At 43.3% G+C, this 21,944-nt stretch overlaps 1 protein-coding gene across 3 annotated transcripts in view; it reads right to left on the bottom strand.

The window, feature by feature from the left end:
• SEMA3A (semaphorin 3A) overlaps positions 1-21,944 on the bottom strand; it is a 265,980-nt gene that overhangs the window by 125,314 nt on the left and 118,722 nt on the right. For all 3 annotated transcript variants that reach the window (XM_056573400.1, XM_056573403.1, XM_056573401.1), the window contains exon 4: positions 17,494-17,613. In XM_056573400.1, the coding sequence (XP_056429375.1) occupies positions 17,494-17,613 (120 nt within the window). The remainder of the gene's footprint in view (positions 1-17,493; positions 17,614-21,944) is intronic.

Below are 21,944 nucleotides of genomic sequence, written 5' to 3'. Positions count from 1 at the left end.
TCATTACCAAGTAAACCGTAAACTATTACTAATGCACAGTGTCAGACCAGGATTCCTTTGGCACCCAAGAGGGCCCACACTACATCTATACAGTACACATGACACTACAACTGCATTGTTAACTTTCATACACAAGACATATCATGTGTCAGACAAGTTAACTAACCCATAGGAAACAGACCTTGTCTTTGGCTGAACATTTGAGGCCTGAGCCCACTCCTGGAACCTTCTTGAATATTATACATTGTTAGTTGCATAAAACTATCTTATTAGTTTATATTCAGATTAATTGAAGGAAAAGAATTTTAGAAGTGAATAGTTGTGTCAAATGAATAGTTGTGTCACAAAAAATAGTAACACCCATAGAGAACCAACAAAGTAATGCTATATAGCAACAAGCCACAATATGGACTCATTTTTTTAGGGCAGCTATGGCTTCAATTGCTCTACTCACACCTATGTTACTGACATTGCACTTCTAGTGTTTCACACATTCCCAAAAATTCACATTATGACAAATTGTACCGGCCACAACCAGTTTGTAAGAGTACTATTTATCAAAGGAACAGGTCTAAAATCCTAATTCAACACCTGAGCTACATGTCCCTGTCAATTACTTTTATTGCCCTAAGATGATCTTACTGACAGGGTCCCTTTAATGATACATTTAATGTGTCAATTTATCTGACATAAATTGCTAGTTTTTTTTACTTGCAATTAATATCAAGCTGAAAAAACAGACACATGAGATCAAAAGATTCCTACAAATTCAAGACTGAAAGAACAATTTGTCATAGCAAGTCTTGGATACACTTTTCATCGAGTTCAGTCGGTATGAAAGCATTACCCAGTGAGAACGCTCTGCAACTTTTTAGTCTAACCATTCACTATAATCACAGTCTCTACCGCAGCCTAAAATTGGATTATATGTGGTATTGATCAAACGCTCAGCAAGCAGCTCTTCTGGATTGTAAAGAAAGTCATTAGTCCTGAGTTCAATTGTCTCTGTTCTTCTTTTCATCGACTTTAATGTCACTGCACCATATGCAATTGTACTACTTGCTGTGTTATTCCGAGTGAGATCTAGTCTTTATCTAGAATAAAATAATTAAGGATTACATCTCCGAAAACTAGAAAAATATCAGGAGATTTTTCCTGTGCTTACACACACCTGTCTATGCACGTAAGCTTCATGCACGACATGTAAGATGAGATTTGCTATACAGAGGTGTTCCTATTATTTTCCTCTTGACAGGTCTTCTTTCTACAAATGTTTGCATTATTTATAGCTGTAATGTTAAATGTATAATTACAACAGTATATATTTCAGAGAGCACTGACCTGTAGTCACACAGTAAAAACATTATTAGTTGAAGAAACATCCTTCAGCTACATTAAAACCATGTAGATGTGGATGCTTTTGCATTTCTTTATACTTGCTGAGTTGTAGTATAAGTGACATGGTATTCAACCAATATTTATTTTTTCCTACAAACAATACTCAGCGTATATCTACAGGATAGGTCATAAGTGGTCACTGAAGGCTCCATCATTGGTCCTCCCAACAATCACAGGGTTGGCGTTGTTTTTGGGACAACTTCTTCAATTGCTTTGAGCAGTTCTGTTGCATGGTTTTAGATAGGGGTGAATCTAAAAGGTTAATCTGTGTAAAAATCAGCGTGAGCCTGCTGTGGTACCTAACTGCTTAGATAATGCTCTTAGGAGTAGCCCAAAGAAAAAGTAGTACTCTGGTTTCCACTCATTAAAGGGGTACTCTGGTGCTTACACATCTTATCCCCTATCCAAAGGATAGGGGATTAGATGCCTGATCGCGGGAGTCCTGCAACTGGGGACGCTCGTGATCATGCATGTGGCACCCCGTTTGTAACCAGTCCCCGGAGCGTGTTTGCTCCGGGTCTGATTACGGTCGACCGCAGGGACGGCGGAGTGTGACGTCACGTCTCCGTCCCCAGGTGACATCACGCTCCGCCCCTCAATGCAAGCCTACGGAGTACCCCTTTAAAGGTCCTATTAGATGGACTGATTTAAAGTAGTCAAATAGCTCTGAGCTCATTGATTAGAGCTTGTTTACGGACCCTTCACAAGGCTCAGTCCATCATGTGCTTGGCTGCAAAAATGATTGCTGGATTGTTTGTATGGCCCTTTAAAATCATCATTATCGGCAGCACATCACCTGTTTATATAGGGTTATTTTATTGACTGCACAAAAGATGTCAAATGATCAGCTGACAAAGGAATGCTTGCTTGTTGGTCAGCTGATCGCTGGTCCTTTCTCATGGATCGGGAATATTACGTGTGCTCTAAGATTTAGGTTCCCCAGGACTTCAATGTCATGTTTATACAAGATACTTCCCTTGTACCTTCATTAGCAGATATTCTGACTAAGATATAGTCTAAGATAAGATACAAAGATAAAATCCAAGAGAATCACAATGTGATCTGAAGGCAATCTTTCTCTAGTGTTGTACAGTAGATAAATAGATAGATAGATAGATAAATTAATTTTGGTGACAGATAATCTTTAAAATGTCTACTTGTTAAACACAGAGCAGCTATAAGCTGGGACTTTTAGATACATTTTATTAATGTTTACTAATCAATGTATACTAAGAATATAAAATGTATAATAGAGACTACAGAAAATACCTGTGATGGATAGTAGGCAAATTTACTTTATTTTCTAGCAATTCCAAACCACTACCGTATTTGCTGCATGTAAAAGCACGAACAGTGGCATTTAAAACGCAGCTCCGACATAATTACTGACTTGTATATCTGTCACTTAGACACAAATAGATTGAAAAAACACTAATGTATAATTATGAAATATGCTTGGGCAAAACTGAATATACTAAATGACAGCTGAAAAGAACAAGTGATTAATTGCTATGTAATGATTTAAGCAGGACCTTGGAGAAATATATTATGAAGATTTTTTTTTAATCTGTCACATAGAAAATTATTGCTATGACTGAAAAACATGATAGACGTCAAAGAAACCCCCTAATAATTAACTGTCCGTGAAATCAGCCTTTTTTGTTCTTTGTTATGAAAATCTTCCCTGGTTGTTCTATTAAAAGAAAAACATATTTACTTTGAATTATAGATTTATTGATTTATTTCTATATAACTTTTATGTTGCAAAATATAACAAGCATATGTGTAACATTTGACAATGATAGGTTTTAAGCATTAAAATAATAATATTTTTTATTTTTATTTTTTTTGTTTCCTACACAGAATTTAATCCATTTTTGGTGGAGCTACTTTTTACATTTTTTGGGTAGGCTACTGTAGGTGAAACAGAAAACTGTCTAAAAACATATGGGGATATTGAAAAAAAGTGTATGCACTATAAGTTTCACACACATTTTATTAGACTGTATTTCAGAGCAAAAAAGACAAAAATAATTAAAAGGGTATTCCTGGTATTTTTTATTATTTGTCTATGCTACAGGGGCTGTAAAGTTAGTGCAGTTCATAATATAGTGTCTGTACCTGTGTGTGACGGTTTTCTCACAATTCTTCTGTGATTTTCACCCCAATATTTATTTTTAACAGCATACAAAATTACTGTTGTCTCAGATTTTTCCCAGGTTGCAATGCGGCCGAGACCTCACTAGTCAGCTGATGACAGGGTGCCTGTCTGCTCCAATGGGTGGAGCGATCGCTTGGTGGGAAAAAGATCAATCTGCAACTAATGCAACAACTGTAGGCACCCTGATTGAAAAACCACAGGTCTTTTAAATGGATGCAGCTCATTTATTTTTCAATGGGTGGGATGGCTGATGTGTGGGAGTGAGGAAAATGGAATTATGGGATTTGTAGACAAAAAAGAAAACTCAAACAGGATACATCAGTTCACAAAAATCTAGCCACAGTGTTATGGTAATCTCACAACATAGCCATTTAGCCCCAAGACAAGTGCAGATCCTTCCTAAGCATGTCCATTACTGTCTGGCAGGTACTTACTAAAATCCCCTTATGTTGGATAACCCCTTTAAAATGTGCACCATGTCCAAATAGGATTGTTGCTCTGGAAAAAGAGACATGGCTTAAAGTGCTTCTGACACTTGGAGTTTCATTACTAAAGGGCACACAGTGTCACAGAGGTCTCAAGTAGTGCCATGGGTTTGTCAAGTTTGGCAAAGGCCTCACTGTATCGCCATACATGCATCACGTTCCAAAATGAAAGTGTGGGATTTCAACAGGGCTTGGTGATGGAAGCCGAGTCCTGTCTGTCTATCACAAAGAAATGAGAGCAGAGAGAAATTGCATTCTGGGGAGCACCACACACTCTGGGCCATTTTTCTTTAACAAGATTAAAGCCATAGACAGCCAAAGAGAAGTAAATATTTTTATTCTTTACTTGACACCTCTCTGACACAGTCCACAATTTAGTAATAAAATTCCAGGTGATAGATGCACTTTAAATGTGACATTTTGAGCCAAAAAAATTGTGCCAGATCTCTACACAGATTTTTGGCTTAGGATTTTCAAACAGCCTAAGCCACTGTTTAAAATCTGGCGCTCTTATAGGCCATCTTTGCACACTGTTTTTTGGCTATACTTTTAGTCTTGAAGGCTGAAAATACTATCCAAAATGCAAAAAAATGACATATCACTTAATTTTATGGCAGCATATATAAGCAAACAGCCATTTCACAATTGAGTTTAATAGAGCTTAATAGTAAAAGAAAAAAAAAGTAAAAAAGGCATTTTTGCCATTTGTGAGGCATAATATGGGCAAACATCTGTGTGTTAACTAGTGTTAGACTTGTTTTATTAGTCTTAGTTTACACAAAGCCTAGATGAGTCTAAATGTATACTGTCTATTAGACAGTGTCTTAGAACTAAACTATTACTTATTTCCCTATAAAATGAAAAAAAGCTCTAACACATTTCTACCAAGTATTTTACCAATTCTACTAAAGCACTGTGGAATGTGTTAACTAATAGTTATTAAGGTTATTATTAATAAAAATGACTGTACAATATTTTTTTACAATACATCCAAAGTGGTTTGTCACTAGGTAATTATCTAAACTCATAAATGTACTGCATTCTGAACCATTAAAACTAAAAAGTAAACACAATACATGTGTTTGAAAATAATAACAATTAACCTATATTCCCCACCGCTATACTTTGTGACCCTCTCCTAACACTGTCAGAAAAAAAACTGTACTTTGGAGAAGGAATTTCCTGTTGGTTATTACTATGGATTAGAGGCCTGGGGGGACAGGTAAAGCACAAAAGTCTACATTCCGAGGAGATATTCTATAAGAAGCTAAGTTTTACTTTATGGCTTATGTGCTGTTTTGCAGATACAGGGAAAGTTGTAGAATTTATCCTAATAACGTTATTTGGGTACAGAATGGCATGTGTTCATAGACTTGGATATACTGGGAGACTTGCAGTGAACTTAGTATGTTAAATTGCATTTAAATAAATATTCAGCACAGATTAATAAAGTAACACCAGAAACTGATAAATATTGTAGACATTTTACAAGCATTGTACTTATTGTACCCAAGCATAAAAGTTTAGTTTTGTAGGACATTAAAGGGATAGTCCAGAAAACTGAACTTTATAGACCCTTACCACATGATAGGGAATAAGTGTCTGATTACAGGGGGGTCTGACCACTGTGACTAATCTTCTTTAGGGGAAGAGGCTACACATCCTCAAAATGCTGCAGTCCCCTCCTTCCTGGATGGACAAAGGTAATGGCTCTTTGTGGGCCGTTACTTGCATCTGTCCAGGAAGGCGGGGGCTGGAATTCGCTAAGGACATGTACAGGAGCTTGCAGGGGGTCCCATTGGTCATGCCTCCCATGATCTGACACATCAATTATCTGATAAGTTCAGTTCACTGGACTTCCACTTTAAGCAATGCCACTTAATACAGCCATATTAACAGTACTTATTACCATCTGTGTCAGATAAACGTGTAACATTGCAATTTCTGTACTAAAATGTAAACATAAACCAACATAAACTCTTATTATAAACTTATATACTATGAGGAACTGTCAACCAAATGCACTGTTATATTTCTAATTAAGAAAATTATCTTATAATAATTGTTTGTAATTTCCCTAATAATGCATCATTTTGATGGTACATGCTGGCGAACAAGAATCTAGCTATATGTACATAAATAAAGCCGTCTCCCACTTCTTAATCTTGGTATTAAAAGGTACACTGCTCATAATAATAAAGGGAACATTTAAACAACACAATGTAACTCCAAGTCAATCACACTTATGTGAAATCACACTGTCCACTCAGGAAGCAACACTGATTAACAATCAATTTCACATGCTGTTGTGCAAATGGGACAGACAACAGGTGGAAATTATAGGCAATTAGCAAGACACCGCCAATAAAGGAGTGGTTCTGCAGGTGGTGACCACAGACCACTTCTCCTTTCATATGCTTCCTGGCTGATGTTTTGGTCACTTTTGAATGCTGGCGGTGCTTTCAGTGGTAGCCTGAGACAGAGTCTACAACCCACACAAGTTGCTCAGGTAGTGCAGCTCATCCAGGATGGCACATCCATGTGAGCTGTGGCAAGAAGGTTTGCTGTGTCTGTCAGCGTAGTGTCCAGAGCATGGAGGCGATACGAGGAGACAGGCCAGTACATTAGGAGACATGGAGGAGGCCTTGGAGGGCAACAACCCAGCAGCAGGACCGCTACCTCCGCCTTTGTGCAAAGAGGAGCAGGAGGAGCACTGCCAGAGCCCTGAAAAATTACCTCCAGCAGGCCACAAATGTGCATGTGTCCACTCAAATGGTCAGAAGCCGACTCCATGAGGGTGGTATGAGGGCCCGACGTCCACAGGTGAAGGTTGTGCTTACAGCCCATCACCGTGCAGGAAATTTGGCATTTGCCAGAGAACACCAGATTGGCAAATTCGCCACTGGCGCCCTGTGCTCTTCCCACTGAGCACATGTGACAGATGTGACAGAGTCTAGAGACACCGTGGTGAATGTTCTGCTGCCTGCAACATCCTCCAGCATGACCAGTTTGGCGGTGGGTCAGTAATGGTGTGGGGTGGCATATCTTTGGGGGGCTACACAGTCCTCCATGTGCTTGGAAAAGGTAGCCTGACTGCCATTAGGTACCGAGATGAGATCCTCAGACCACTTGTGAGACCATATGCTGGTGTAGTTGGCCCTGGGTTCCTCCTAATGCAAGACAATGCTAGACTTCATGTGGCTGGAGCGTGTCAGCAGTTCCTGCAAGAGGAAGTCATTGATGCTACGGACTGGCCCGCCCGTTCCCCAGACCTGAATCCAATTGAGCACATCTGGGACATCTCGCTCCATCCACCAACACCACGTTGTACCACAGACTTTCCAGGAGTTGGCAGATGCTTTAGTCCAGAGGACATCCCTCATCAGGCACATGCCCAGGTGTTGTATGGAGGTCATACAGGCACATGGAGGCCACACACACTAGTGAGCCTCATTTTAAGGACATTACATCAAAGTTGGATCAGCCTGTAGTGTGGTTTTCCACTTTGATTTTGAGTGTGACTCCATATCCAGACCTCCATGGGTTGATAAATTTGATTTACATTGATAATTTTTGTGTGATTTTGTTGTCAGCACATTCAACTATGTGCAATTAGTTCATTCATTCAGATCTAGGATGTGTTATCTTAGTGTGCCCTTTATTTTTTTGAGCAGTGTATATCTCTATGGGAGATCCAGAAGATAGACAAATGGCTCTTTCATAGAAATATATTGAGGGGGCGTGGGCTTCCAGGGAGCGCTGCTCCGGTGGGCATCCAGGGCTCTGTACAGGAGATTGCGGGGGGCCCAAACGGTCGGATCCCCACAATCTAAGACTTATCCCCTATCCTGCATAATGAGGATAGGTTTTTCTGTAATTTTAAGTATGAGACATCTCATTTAAGCTGCCAGAAGCACTGAGGCTCTCCCCTGCCAGTGACGACTACAAAAAAAGTCTGATTGTGCCCAGTAAGCATTCTTAAAATGTCTTAAGAGCCACATGGTGTAAGTGTTAGGCACTGTTACAAAATTTTTTAGGAGAATTTGGCTGCATTCCAATGCAGCAGAGTCCCATTGCCATCAATGGGATTTTGCTGCACAGTGCACACTATGGAATTTCTGCATCTGAAATTTCTACCTCTGAAATGTTTACACCCAAAGAATGAACTTGTTCATTCTTTGGGCGGAATACAGTGCAGAATACATTATGATCTATGAGGGACTGAAAATGTCCGCTTTAGTCAGCATCAGCCACCAGGCAAGTGTTTCATAGCTTGAACCCGAACCTGGCAACTTTTGTTGTAATCATCAAGAACATGTTAGGCATTAGCACTCTGTCAAGTAAAAATTTACAGTTTAATTGGGAAAAAAGGTGCACAGCCTCAACTCCCCACCATATGTAGAAAACTGTTACGCCGAGCGCTCCGGGTCCCCGCTCCTCCCCGGAGCGCTCGCTTCACTCTCCCCGCTGCAGCGCTCCGGTCTCATCCTCTGAGCCGGGGCGCTGCGATTCCGCTGCCTGCCGGGATGCGATTCGCGATGCGGGTAGCGCCCGCTCGCGATGCGCACCCCGGCTCCCGTACCTGACTCGCTCTCCGTCTGTTCTGTCCCGGCGCGCGCGGCCCCGCTCCCTAGGGCGCGCGCGCGCCGGGTCTCTGCGATTTAAAGGGCCACTGCGCCGCTGATTGGCGCAGTGGTTCCAATTAGTGTGTTCACCTGTGCACTTCCCTATATCACCTCACTTCCCCTGCACTCCCTTGCCGGATCTTGTTGCCATTGTGCCAGTGAAAGCGTTCCTTGTGTGTTCCTAGCCTGTGTTCCAGACCTTCTGCCGTTGCCCCTGACTACGATCCTTGCTGCCTGCCCCGACCTTCTGCTACGTCCGACCTTGCTTCTGCCTACTCCCTTGTACCGCGCCTATCTTCAGCAGCCAGAGAGGTGAGCCGTTGCTAGTGGATACGACCTGGTCACTACCGCCGCAGCAAGACCATCCCGCTTTGCGGCGGGCTCTGGTGAAAACCAGTAGTGGCTTAGAACCGGTCCACTAGCACGGTCCACGCCAATCCCTCTCTGGCACAGAGGATCCACCACCCGCCAGCCGGCATCGTGACAGTAGATCCGGCCATGGATCCCGCTGAAGTTCCTCTGCCAGTTGTCGCTGACCTCACCACGGTGGTCGCCCAGCAGTCACAACAGATAGCGCAACAAGGCCAACAGCTGTCTCAACTGACCGTTATGCTACAACAGTTACTACCACAGCTACAGCAGTCATCTCCTCCGCCAGCTCCTGCACCTCCTCCGCAGCGAGTGGCCGCTCCAGGGCTACGCCTATCCTTGCCGGATAAATTTGATGGGGACTCTAAGTTTTGCCGTGGCTTTCTTTCCCAATGTTCCCTGCATCTGGAGATGATGTCGGACCTGTTTCCCACTGAAAGGTCTAAGGTGGCTTTCGTAGTCAGCCTTCTGTCCGGAAAAGCCCTGTCATGGGCACACCGCTCTGGGACCGCAATGACCCCGTCACTGCCTCTGTACACTCCTTCTTCTCGGAAATCCGAAGTGTCTTTGAGGAACCTGCCCGAGCCTCTTCTGCTGAGACTGCCCTGTTGAACCTGGTCCAGGGTAATTCTTCCGTTGGCGAGTATGCCGTACAATTCCGTACTCTTGCTTCAGAATTGTCCTGGAATAATGAGGCCCTCTGCGCGACCTTCAAAAAAGGCCTATCCAGCAACATTAAAGATGTTCTGGCCGCACGAGAAATTCCTGCTAATCTACATGAACTTATTCACCTAGCCACTCGCATTGACATGCGTTTTTCCGAAAGGCGTCAGGAACTCCGCCAAGATATGGACTCTGTTCGCACGAGGCGTTTCTTCTCCTCGGCTCCTCTCTCCTCTGGTCCCCTGCAATCTGTTCCTGTGCCTCCCGCCGTGGAGGCTATGCAGGTCGACCGGTCTCGCCTGACACCTCAAGAGAGGACACGACGCCGTATGGAGAACCTCTGCCTGTACTGTGCTAGTACCGAACACTTCCTGAGGGATTGTCCTATCCGTCCTCCCCGCCTGGAAAGACGTACGCTGACTCCGCACAAAGGTGAGACAGTCCTTGATGTCTACTCTGCTTCTCCACGTCTTACTGTGCCTGTGCGGATGTCTGCCTCGGCCTTCTCCTTCTCTACTGTGGCCTTCTTGGACTCTGGATCTGCAGGAAATTTTATTTTGGCCTCTCTCGTCAACAGGTTCAACATCCCGGTGACCAGTCTCGCCAGACCCCTCTACATCAATTGTGTAAATAATGAAAGATTGGACTGTACCATACGTTTCCGCACGGAGCCCCTTCTTATGAGCATCGGATCTCATCACGAGAGGATTGAACTTTTGGTCCTCCCCAATTGCACCTCGGAAATTCTCCTTGGACTTCCCTGGCTTCAACTTCATTCCCCAACCCTGGATTGGTCCACTGGGGAGATCAAGAGTTGGGGGTCCTCTTGTTCCAAGAACTGTCTAAAACCGGTTCCCAGTAACCCTTGCCGTAACTCTGTGGTTCCTCCAGTAACCGGTCTCCCTAAGGCCTATATGGACTTCGCGGATGTTTTCTGCAAAAAACAAGCTGAGACTCTACCTCCTCACAGGCCTTATGATTGTCCTATCGACCTCCTCCCGGGTACTACTCCACCCCGGGGCAGAATTTATCCTCTCTCTGCCCCAGAGACTCTTGCCATGTCTGAATACGTCCAGGAGAATCTAAAAAAGGGCTTTATCCGTAAATCCTCCTCTCCTGCCGGAGCCGGATTTTTCTTTGTGTCCAAAAAAGATGGCTCCCTACGTCCTTGCATTGACTACCGCGGTCTTAATAAAATCACGGTTAAGAACCGCTACCCCTTACCCCTCATCTCTGAACTCTTTGATCGCCTCCAAGGTGCCCACATCTTTACTAAATTGGACTTAAGAGGCGCCTATAACCTCATCCGCATCAGAGAGGGGGATGAGTGGAAAACGGCATTTAACACCAGAGATGGACACTTTGAGTATCTGGTCATGCCCTTTGGCCTGTGCAACGCCCCTGCCGTCTTCCAAGACTTTGTCAATGAAATTTTTCGTGATCTGTTATACTCCTGTGTTGTTGTATATCTGGACGATATCCTAATTTTTTCTGCCAATCTAGAAGAACACCGCCAGCATGTCCGTATGGTTCTTCAGAGACTTCGTGACAATCAACTCTATGCCAAAATTGAGAAATGTCTGTTTGAATGCCAATCTCTTCCTTTTCTAGGATATTTGGTCTCTGGCCAGGGACTACAGATGGATCCAGACAAACTCTCTGCCGTCTTGGATTGGCCACGCCCCTCCGGACTCCGTGCTATCCAACGCTTTTTGGGGTTCGCCAATTATTACAGGCAATTTATTCCACATTTTTCTACCATTGTGGCTCCTATCGTGGCTTTAACCAAAAAAAATGCTGATCCCAAGTCCTGGCCTCCTCAAGCAGAAGACGCCTTTAAACGACTCAAGTCTGCCTTTTCTTCGGCTCCCGTCCTCTCCAGACCTGACCCTTCCAAACCCTTCCTATTGGAGGTTGATGCCTCCTCTGTGGGAGCTGGAGCTGTTCTTCTACAAAAAAATTCTTCCGGGCATGCTGTCACTTGTGGTTTTTTCTCTAGGACCTTCTCTCCAGCGGAGAGGAACTACTCCATCGGGGATCGAGAGCTTCTAGCCATTAAATTAGCACTTGAGGAATGGAGGCATCTGCTGGAGGGATCAAGTTCTCCTGTTATTATCTACACCGACCACAAGAACCTCTCCTACCTCCAGTCTGCCCAACGGCTGAATCCTCGCCAGGCCCGGTGGTCTCTGTTCTTTGCCCGATTTAATTTTGAGATTCACTTTCGTCCTGCCGATAAGAACATTAGGGCCGATGCTCTCTCTCGTTCCTCGGATGCCTCAGAAGTTGAACTCTCTCCGCAACACATCATTCCACCTGACTGCCTGATCTCCACTTCTCCTGCCTCCATCAGGCAGACTCCTCCAGGAAAGACCTTTGTTTCTCCTCGCCAACGCCTCGGAATCCTCAAATGGGGTCACTCCTCCCATCTCGCAGGTCATGCGGGCATCAAGAAATCTGTGCAACTCATCTCCCGCTTCTATTGGTGGCCGACACTGGAGACGGATGTTGTGGACTTTGTGCGAGCCTGCACTATCTGTGCCCGGGATAAGACTCCTCGTCAGAAGCCCGCTGGTTTTCTTCATCCTCTGCCTGTCCCCGAACAGCCTTGGTCTCTGATTGGTATGGATTTTATTACTGATTTACCCCATTCCCGTGGCAACACTGTTATTTGGGTGGTCGTTGATCGATTCTCCAAAATGGCACATTTCATCCCTCTTCCTGGTCTTCCTTCTGCGCCTCAGTTGGCTAAACAATTTTTTGTACACATTTTTCGTCTTCACGGGTTGCCTACGCAGATTGTCTCGGATAGAGGCGTCCAATTCGTGTCTAAATTCTGGAGGGCTCTCTGTAAACAACTCAAGATTAAATTAAATTTTTCTTCTGCATATCATCCCCAGTCCAATGGACAAGTAGAAAGAATTAACCAGATCTTGGGTGATTATTTGCGACATTTTGTTTCCTCCCGCCAGGATGACTGGGCAGATCTCCTCCCATGGGCCGAATTCTCGTATAACTTCAGGGTCTCTGAATCTTCCTCCAAATCCCCATTTTTCGTGGTGTACGGCCGTCACCCTCTTCCCCCCCTCCCCACTCCCTTGCCCTCTGGTCTGCCCGCTGTGGATGAAATTTCTCGTGACCTTTCCATCATATGGAGAGAGACCCAAAATTCTCTCTTACAGGCTTCATCACGCATGAAGAAGTTCGCGGATAAGAAAAGAAGAGCTCCTCCTGTTTTTTCCCCTGGAGACAAGGTATGGCTCTCCGCTAAATATGTCCGCTTCCGTGTCCCTAGCTACAAGTTGGGACCACGCTATCTTGGTCCTTTCAAAATTTTGTGTCAAATTAATCCCGTCTCTTATAAACTTCTTCTTCCTCCTTCTCTTCGTATCCCTAATGCCTTTCACGTCTCTCTTCTCAAACCACTCATCCTCAACCGTTTTTCTCCCAAATCTGTTCCTCCCACTCCTGTTTCCGGCTCCTCGGACATCTTCTCTGTCAAAGAAATCTTAGCTTCCAAAAAGGTCAGAGGGAAAACTTTTTTTTTAGTGGACTGGGAGGGTTGTGGTCCTGAAGAGAGATCCTGGGAACCTGAGGACAACATCCTAGACAAAAGTCTGCTCCTCAGGTTCTCAGGCTCTAAGAAGAGGGGGAGACCCAAGGGGGGGGGTACTGTTACGCCGAGCGCTCCGGGTCCCCGCTCCTCCCCGGAGCGCTCGCTTCACTCTCCCCGCTGCAGCGCTCCGGTCTCATCCTCTGAGCCGGGGCGCTGCGATTCCGCTGCCTGCCGGGATGCGATTCGCGATGCGGGTAGCGCCCGCTCGCGATGCGCACCCCGGCTCCCGTACCTGACTCGCTCTCCGTCTGTTCTGTCCCGGCGCGCGCGGCCCCGCTCCCTAGGGCGCGCGCGCGCCGGGTCTCTGCGATTTAAAGGGCCACTGCGCCGCTGATTGGCGCAGTGGTTCCAATTAGTGTGTTCACCTGTGCACTTCCCTATATCACCTCACTTCCCCTGCACTCCCTTGCCGGATCTTGTTGCCATTGTGCCAGTGAAAGCGTTCCCTGTGTGTTCCTAGCCTGTGTTCCAGACCTTCTGCCGTTGCCCCTGACTACGATCCTTGCTGCCTGCCCCGACCTTCTGCTACGTCCGACCTTGCTTCTGCCTACTCCCTTGTACCGCGCCTATCTTCAGCAGCCAGAGAGGTGAGCCGTTGCTAGTGGATACGACCTGGTCACTACCGCCGCAGCAAGACCATCCCGCTTTGCGGCGGGCTCTGGTGAAAACCAGTAGTGGCTTAGAACCGGTCCACTAGCACGGTCCACGCCAATCCCTCTCTGGCACAGAGGATCCACCACCCGCCAGCCGGCATCGTGACAAAAACACATTCACAGTCAGCAGTCAACTGTTCAAATATCTTCATGCTTAATTTTCACAATTTCTCAAAGCCAGAGTTTACATAAGGGTAAATTTTCTATAGGGCTGAAACGTATTGGGAGTTATTTACTAACATGATCCCAACTTTCTTCCCGGGTTTGCGCTCAAATTGTGTTGTAGGTTTCGTTTTGCAACAAAAAAAAACGAAATCCTATGGTGTAATCGAGGGTGAAAGGGAATGTGGTCCTGACAAAAGGGGTTGTGTACCCAACAGTTTTGAAAAATCCCAACATATTTACTAATGTTCTCACATAAAATGTGGTGGATTAGAGCTCTGGAAAACCAGACGGTTCAGAGCACATGTAAAAAAGCAAAACGTAGGGAAAGTACAAAACATAGGGAAACATTAGTAAATACAGTGGAAAAATATCTGTTTGGAAAAAAAAAATAGAAAACTACACTCCACTCTTGTAAATTACCCCCATTGTTTTTCGATTCAGCTTCTCCTGTGCATTATACATATTTTCTTGTTATGGTTTTAAAATCAGTGTACAGTTTTAAAAATTCTATGGGAGACTAGAGGAAGAACCCTACAACTATAAAGTTTCTTGTAAATAGCTAACTTAAAGGGGTACTCCAGCCCTGAGACATCTTATCTCCTATCCAAAAGATAGGGGATAAGATGTCTCACTGCGGAGGTCCCGCCGATGGGGACCCCCACCATCTTGTATTGTTTTAGCTGCACGCCACGGTGCCAGCTCACAAACAACCGGGTGGTGACCATGGGGCCGGAGTATCGTGACGCTATGCAAGTCTATGGGAGGGGGTGTGAATTTGGGGGGGGGGGGATTTATTCCGCAAATGTAAATATCACAAATACATTTTAGTGATGAAGCCCCTCTCCCTATAGTAGTCTCAATTAGAAACACTACCTACTTTTCATCCAATACATGCATTTACTATAGGTCCTGATCTTTAGAATCTGGTGACTGGTTTGGGTTGAACTGCCACACGGTGGTTCAGTAGTACACTGTTCAAAAAATTAAAGGGAACACTAAGATAACACATCCTAGATCTGAATGAATGAACTAATCATATGAAATATTTTTGTCTTTACATAGTTGAATGTGCTGACAACAAAATCACACAAATTATCAATGGAAATTAAATTTATCAACCCATGGAGGTCTGGATATATAGTCACACCCAAAATCAAAGTAGAAAACCACACTACAGGCTGATCCAACTTTGATGTAATGTCCTTGAAACAAGTCAAAATGAGGCTCAGTAGTGTGTGTGGCCTCCACGTGCCCGTATGACCTCTGTACAGTGACTGGGCATGCTCCTGATGAGGTGGCAGATGGTCTCCTGAGGGATGTCCTCCCAGACTTAGACTAAAGCATCCTCCAACTCCTGGAAAGTCTGTGGTGCAACGTGGCATTGGTGGATGGAGCGAGACATGATGTCCCAGATGTGTTCAATCAGAATAAGTTCTGGGGAAAGGGCGGGCGAGTCCATAGCATCAATGCCTTCCTCTTGCAGGAACTGCTGACACACTCCAGCCACATGAGGTCTAGCATTGTCTTGCCTTTGGAGGAACCCAGGGCCAACTGCACCAGCATATGGTCTCACAAGGGGTCTGAGGATCTCATCTCGGCACTTAATGGCAGTCAGGCTACCTCTGGTAAGCACATGGAGGGCTGTGCGGCCCCCCAAAGATATGCTACCCCCCACCATTACCGACCCACCGCCAAACCGATCATGCTGGAGAATGTTGCAGGTGGCAGAACATTCTCCACGGTGTCTCAAGACTCTGTCACATGTGCTCATTGTAAACCTGCTTTCATCTGTGAAGAGCACAGGGCGCCAGTGGCGAATATGCCAATCTTTGTGTTCTCTGGCAAATGCCAAACGTCCTGCACGGTGATGGGCTGTAAGCACAACCCCCACCTATGGACGTCGGGGCCCTCATACCATCCTCATGGAGTCTGTTTCTGACCGTTTCAGTGGACACATGCACATTTGTGGCCTGCTGGAAGTCATTTTGCAGGGCTCTGGCAGTGCTCCTCCTGCTCCTCCTTGCACAAAGGCAGAGGTAGTGGTCCTGCTGCTGGGTTATTGCTCTCCTACGGCCTCTTCCATGTCTTTTGATGTACTGGCCTGTCTCCTGGTAGCGCCTCCATGCTCTGGACACTACGCTGACAGACACAGCAAACCTTCTTACCACAGCTCGCATTGACGTGCCATCTGAGCAACTTGTGTGGGTTATAGACTCCGTCTCATGCTACCACTAGAGTGAAAGCACAGCCAGCATTCAAAAGTGACCAAAATATCAGCCAGGAATTATAGGAAGTGAGAAGGGGTCTGTAGTCTCCACCTGAAGAACCACTCTTTTATTGGGTATGTCTTGCTAATTGCCTATCATTTCCACCTGTTTTCTGTTCCATTTGCACAACATCATGTGAAATTGATTGTCAATCAGTGTTGCTTCCTGAGTGGACAGTGTGATTTCACAGAAGTGTGATTCACTTGGAGTTACACTGTGTTGTTTAAGTGTTCCCTTTATCTTTTTGAGCAGTGTATTTACAGCCTTGGTCCACATCTCATTCCCACATTTATTAAAATATAGACTAATACAGTCTCGACAACTTTACTGTAAACATTTCCCTCCTCTATTCCTGCCTAAAGTTTGAGCTTCTGCCAGTAGATAGACAGAATTACAAGCTGATGAGTGAATGATCAAGTCCTATGTGGAAAGTTACACTAAAGTAAAAATGTGTTCCATATTCTCCACAGTCAGTTGGTATGGTTTATTGTATGCCAGGCCTGCTTTCAAATCTTAATCCAGCTCTGGATACTTTCCAGTTGACCCTTTTTTCTACAAGATTAATGGCAACCTATATAGCCTTCACTGGCTGTATTCTCGGTTTCTCAAAACCAGTGTGAGCTCTTGGATAAGTAACGTGATGACAAGAGGGTGGCACTGGGACTCCGAGAAAACACCCTGGTGACTAGTTACATTTAGTACTTTTTATTTTCCAGATTGAATCCACATCAGATTTCACTGAATCATTCTTATAAAGAATTCAGAGACACAACATAAGCATTTTTAAAAGTTTAAATAAACTATGTGTGGATATTTTACATTCTTGGTAAAAACCGTCATATTTAATTCAACGCAAGTGAATAATGACTTTCATGGTTTCCATAAATATACTATGAATGTATAAAATGTATACTTGTACAGGAGTGGCTCTATTTATATATTTAGATCAGTTCATACATCATTTCCTTCTGTTTGAATAAGAAGATGGCAGCTGTACCCAAGAGTAGACATGATGACATAGTTAGCTAATGGTCTACCACATTCAGTAACATCAGCTTGACATATTAGAAAAACAAATATTAGAATTTTACCTCCGGATAGTGGCCAATATCAATATAGGTACAAACAGGGTGGAAAGCTCCGGTACCACATGCATACAAGTGCGTGTGGTTATATGCCTTGAGAATTTTTATGAAATTTGCACATTCTTTCTGTGGAAATTAAAGAAAGATAAAGTTAGCATTTTCTTTTCCTATAGAATCAAGAACATGACACAGAGTGTAAAATAATAGTACAAGCAATGATGACAATGATGACATTTTATAAAAAAAAATATAATAATAATACAGAGTCAAATTTATATATCATAAGTTTACATTTGTGTGTCTAGCAAGCAAAGCAAAGGGTTTCTCTCAAAATCCAAAAATATCCTCTGTTATCAAACTAGCTGATTGGTAAATGTCTAACCCATGGGACCCCACCGATCCTGAGAAAGGAGAATAATTTCCCCCAAAAACAAATGCACAGCCAGTCTATTCATTCTCTATGGGGCTTCCAAGCAGTCGGACCCCCGTTGATCAGCTAGTTCTCCCTTATCCTGTAGAATGGGCATAACTTTGGATCTTAGCATAACCAAGGAAAAGGCATAAACACCTTTATGTACCAAGTTCTCTGCCTTCTGGTATTTGACTGCAATATCTCTTATATTGGATTATTAGTTACAATTTTTTTCACAAAATATGTTCAATTACAAAAGTCTCAGTGTGGATCATAGACTGAATTCCTTATTGCACCCATAGAAACAAGGTTACAGGCCAAAGTGTAAAAAGGATTACTAGAAAGATCTGTCCCTTCATATCTTTGTAAATTGTAATCAGATTGTCTCTAAGCTAGATTTCTCCTCAGAAAAAAAGAACCCAGAGTTTGTTATCTTCCATATATGAGTATATATACCTGTCTCACATGACTACTCGGCCCAGAATGAGCAGAATTGTCCATATGAATATTATCCGGAAACTTTTCCCTCAAAACTATATATCAATCTGCTCAGCTCCTCCTGCACTATTTAATATTGCATGTAACATGTTTACTTTAAATGTTTCATTATTTTGTTTATTTGTATTTCATATTTTGATATACAAAACAGTCATCTATCATTACTATTATCCAGAGGGGAGTATACTGATTTTGTACCATGTGACTTTTCCCAACAAATCCCCTGATGTTTAGTTGAATTTGTAAACATTTCTCACCATCTTCCAGTAGAAACTTCAAATCACTTATGAAGTGTATGCATCCAAATATGACATCTGTATTATCCTATGCTACATGATACATGATGTAATTGTGACCCATGACTGACATTTTCCTTTACCATACTAATGTTTGTTGCACTTGTAAAGGAGCACAGGTCTACTATTTTGTTAACCCCACTGCTTTTCACAGCTGTGTGCAGACATCCAGCCCTGAGAAAGAACATTTCCAAAGGTGTGATGTGTATGTATATGTGTCATAACCACAGTACACCTCTCTCCTTATTGTTGGCGGCCGGCCTAAAAAGACATCGCTTCATAGGCAGAGTCCCTCACATGTCTACATTCTCACATCTACAGCAATTTGGTAGAAAACAAAGGGCAGTATATAACAGATTAATGGCATCAAGTCAGAGGAAAGAAAGAACAAACAGTCAGACACAAAGAACATTTCTTTATATGAGCATAAAGCACCAAGAAATGTGGTTTAAGTGCTCCATTTACTGCATTGTCTTTTGGCTCCTGAATACAATGACAAAACATATGAATGCACTATAAATTATGCGGGGATAATGGATTGTTATTGTGAACATGAGCATGCGGCAGGTTTCCCTCTTTTTGTTATATTTTATGCATTGCCTGTTTATATCTACAATCATTTTATGGATAGAACCGCATCTAAATCATTGTAAGAAGATCGTAACCTATCCATTCCTTACGCTACAATCACGATACAGTGTATCTGTTACAAACTTAAAGGGAATTTCCCCCTTGGAAGCCACGTTAAAGATGATATTACTGACTTCTAAAATAGAAGTTCTCTAATACAGTATTAGGTTTTTATTAGACAGAAGTAATCTCCAGGGGGATTTCAATTTTCTAAATTTTCCCTTTTGAAACTTTACTTTAACACCAACTGTTCCATGTTTGATGTAAGGAACGATTCGTGCATTTATCTGATATCATTTTGAAACTGTCTCCATACAGGCACAGAACACAAGAAAATATTTTATATTACGGGTTGAAGTCCACATCAAATTTATTTAAATGATTTCAAGGTTGCTTGCCGTCTTGTTTTCCATAAGGAAACACTGAGGTCATGTTGCGGTAATCCCATGATTCTACTGCAACTCGCACATTTCCAAATGTCACTACTTCTGAATGGCTCATATTTCACAAACAACATCAACTCAAACTACTACAACTGAAGACGAAAAACTATTTGACTGTACTATTGTTAGCTCTGATCTCATATGGCATATGTAGAAATGTTCCCTGCTTTTTATTCATACAGTATACATCTAAAATAGAGAAAGAAAGAGAAAAATACAACGTTCCTCATAAGTGTACTTGGGATTTTATTGGGTGTTATCCAGCAACTTAGTTTTTTTTTTTCTTTTTTTAAAAACAGTGCCACATTTGTCTTTGGGTTGTGTGTAGTATTCCAACTTCGGTCCATTCACTTCAATGGAACTGCGCTGCGATACTAAACACAAACTGAGGACAAGAGTGGCGCTCTTTCTGGAGAAAAAATAGCTATGTTCTTTAAATCCTAAATAATACCTTTAAAGGGGTATTCCGCCCCTAGACATCTTATCCCCCTATCAAAAGGGTAGGGGATAAGATGTCTGATCCCAGGGGTCCCACCACTGGGGACCCCCACGATCGCCCTGCTGCACCCAGCGTTCGTTTAGAGCATCGTATGCAGCGCCAGAGGCTTGTGACATCACGGCCAAGCCCTGCTTGTAACATCACAACCACACAAGTTCTATGCAAGTCTATGGGAGGGGGCGTGATGGCTGTCATGCCCCCTCACATATACTTTCATTGAGGGGGTGTGGCCATGACGTCCCAAGCCTCCGTCCTGCATCGCCAGTCATTGTCACGGAGCAAAGGTGCACCGGATGTCTGGGGTGCCGCAGCTGCAATCAGACATTTTATCCCCTATCCTTTGGTGGAGACGGAGTACTCCTTTAACCCCTTAAGGACGCAGGACGTAAATGTACGTCCTGGTGAGGTGGTACTTAACGCACCAGGACGTACATTTACGTCCTAAGCATAACCGCGGGCATCGGAGCGATGCCCGTGTCATGCGCGGCTGATCCCGGCTGCTGATCGCAGCCAGGGACCCGCCGGCAATGGCCGAAGCCCGCGATCTCGCGGGCGTCCGCCATTAACCCCTCAGGTGCCGGGATCAATACAGATCCCGGCATCTGCGGCAGTTCACGATTTAAATGAACGATCGGATCGCCCGCAGCGCTGCTGCGGGGATCCGATCATTCATAACGCCGCACGGAGGTCCCCTCTCCTTCCTCCGTGCGGCTCCCGGCGTCTCCTGCTCTGGTCTGTGATCGAGCAGACCAGAGCAGTAGATGACCGATAATACTGATCTGTTCTATGTCCTATACATAGAACAGATCAGTATTAGCAATCATGGTATTGCTATGAATAGTCCCCTATGGGGACTATTCAAGTGTAAAAAAAAATGTTAAAAAATGTAAAAGTAAAAGTAAAAAAAAGTGAAAAATCCCCTCCCCCAATAAAAAAGTAAAACGTCCGTTTTTTCCTATTTTACCCCCAAAAAGCGTAAAAAACATTTTTTATAGACATATTTGGTATCGCCGCGTGCGTAAATGTCCGAACTATTAAAATAAAATGTTAATGATCCCGTACGGTGAACGGCGTGAACGAAAAAAAAAAAAGTCCAAAATTCCTACTTTTTTAATACATTTTATTAAAAAAAAATTATAAAAAATATATTAAAAGTTTTTTATATGCAAATGTGGTATCAAAAAAAAGTACAGATCATGGCGCAAAAAATGAGCCCCCATACCGCCACTTATACGGAAAAATAAAAAAGTTAGAGGTCATCAAAATAAAGGGATTATAAACGTACAAATTTGGTTAAAAAGTTTATAATTTTTTTTAAGCGCAACAAGAATAGAAAAGTATGTAATAATGGGTATCATTTTAATCGTATTGACCCTCAGAATAAAGAACACATGTCATTTTTACTATAAATTGTACGGCGTGAAAACAAAACCTTCCAAAATTAGCAAAATTGCGTTTTTCGTTTTAATTTCCCCACAAAAATAGTGTTTTTTGGTTGCGCCATACATTTTATGATATAATGAGTGATGTCATTACAAAGGACAACTGGTCGCGCAAAAAATAAGCCCTCATACTAGTCTGTGGATGAAAATATAAAAGAGTTATGATTTTTAGAAGGCGAGGAGGAAAAAATGAAAATGTAAAAATTAAATTGTCTGAGTCCTTAAGGCCAAAATGGG

The sequence above is a fragment of the Hyla sarda genome, chromosome 4 (assembly GCF_029499605.1).
Source record: "Hyla sarda isolate aHylSar1 chromosome 4, aHylSar1.hap1, whole genome shotgun sequence".
NCBI classification, from domain to species: domain Eukaryota; kingdom Metazoa; phylum Chordata; class Amphibia; order Anura; family Hylidae; genus Hyla; species Hyla sarda.
Note: the sequence above shows the minus strand (reverse complement) of the source record. Positions and strands in the feature narration are given on the sequence as shown.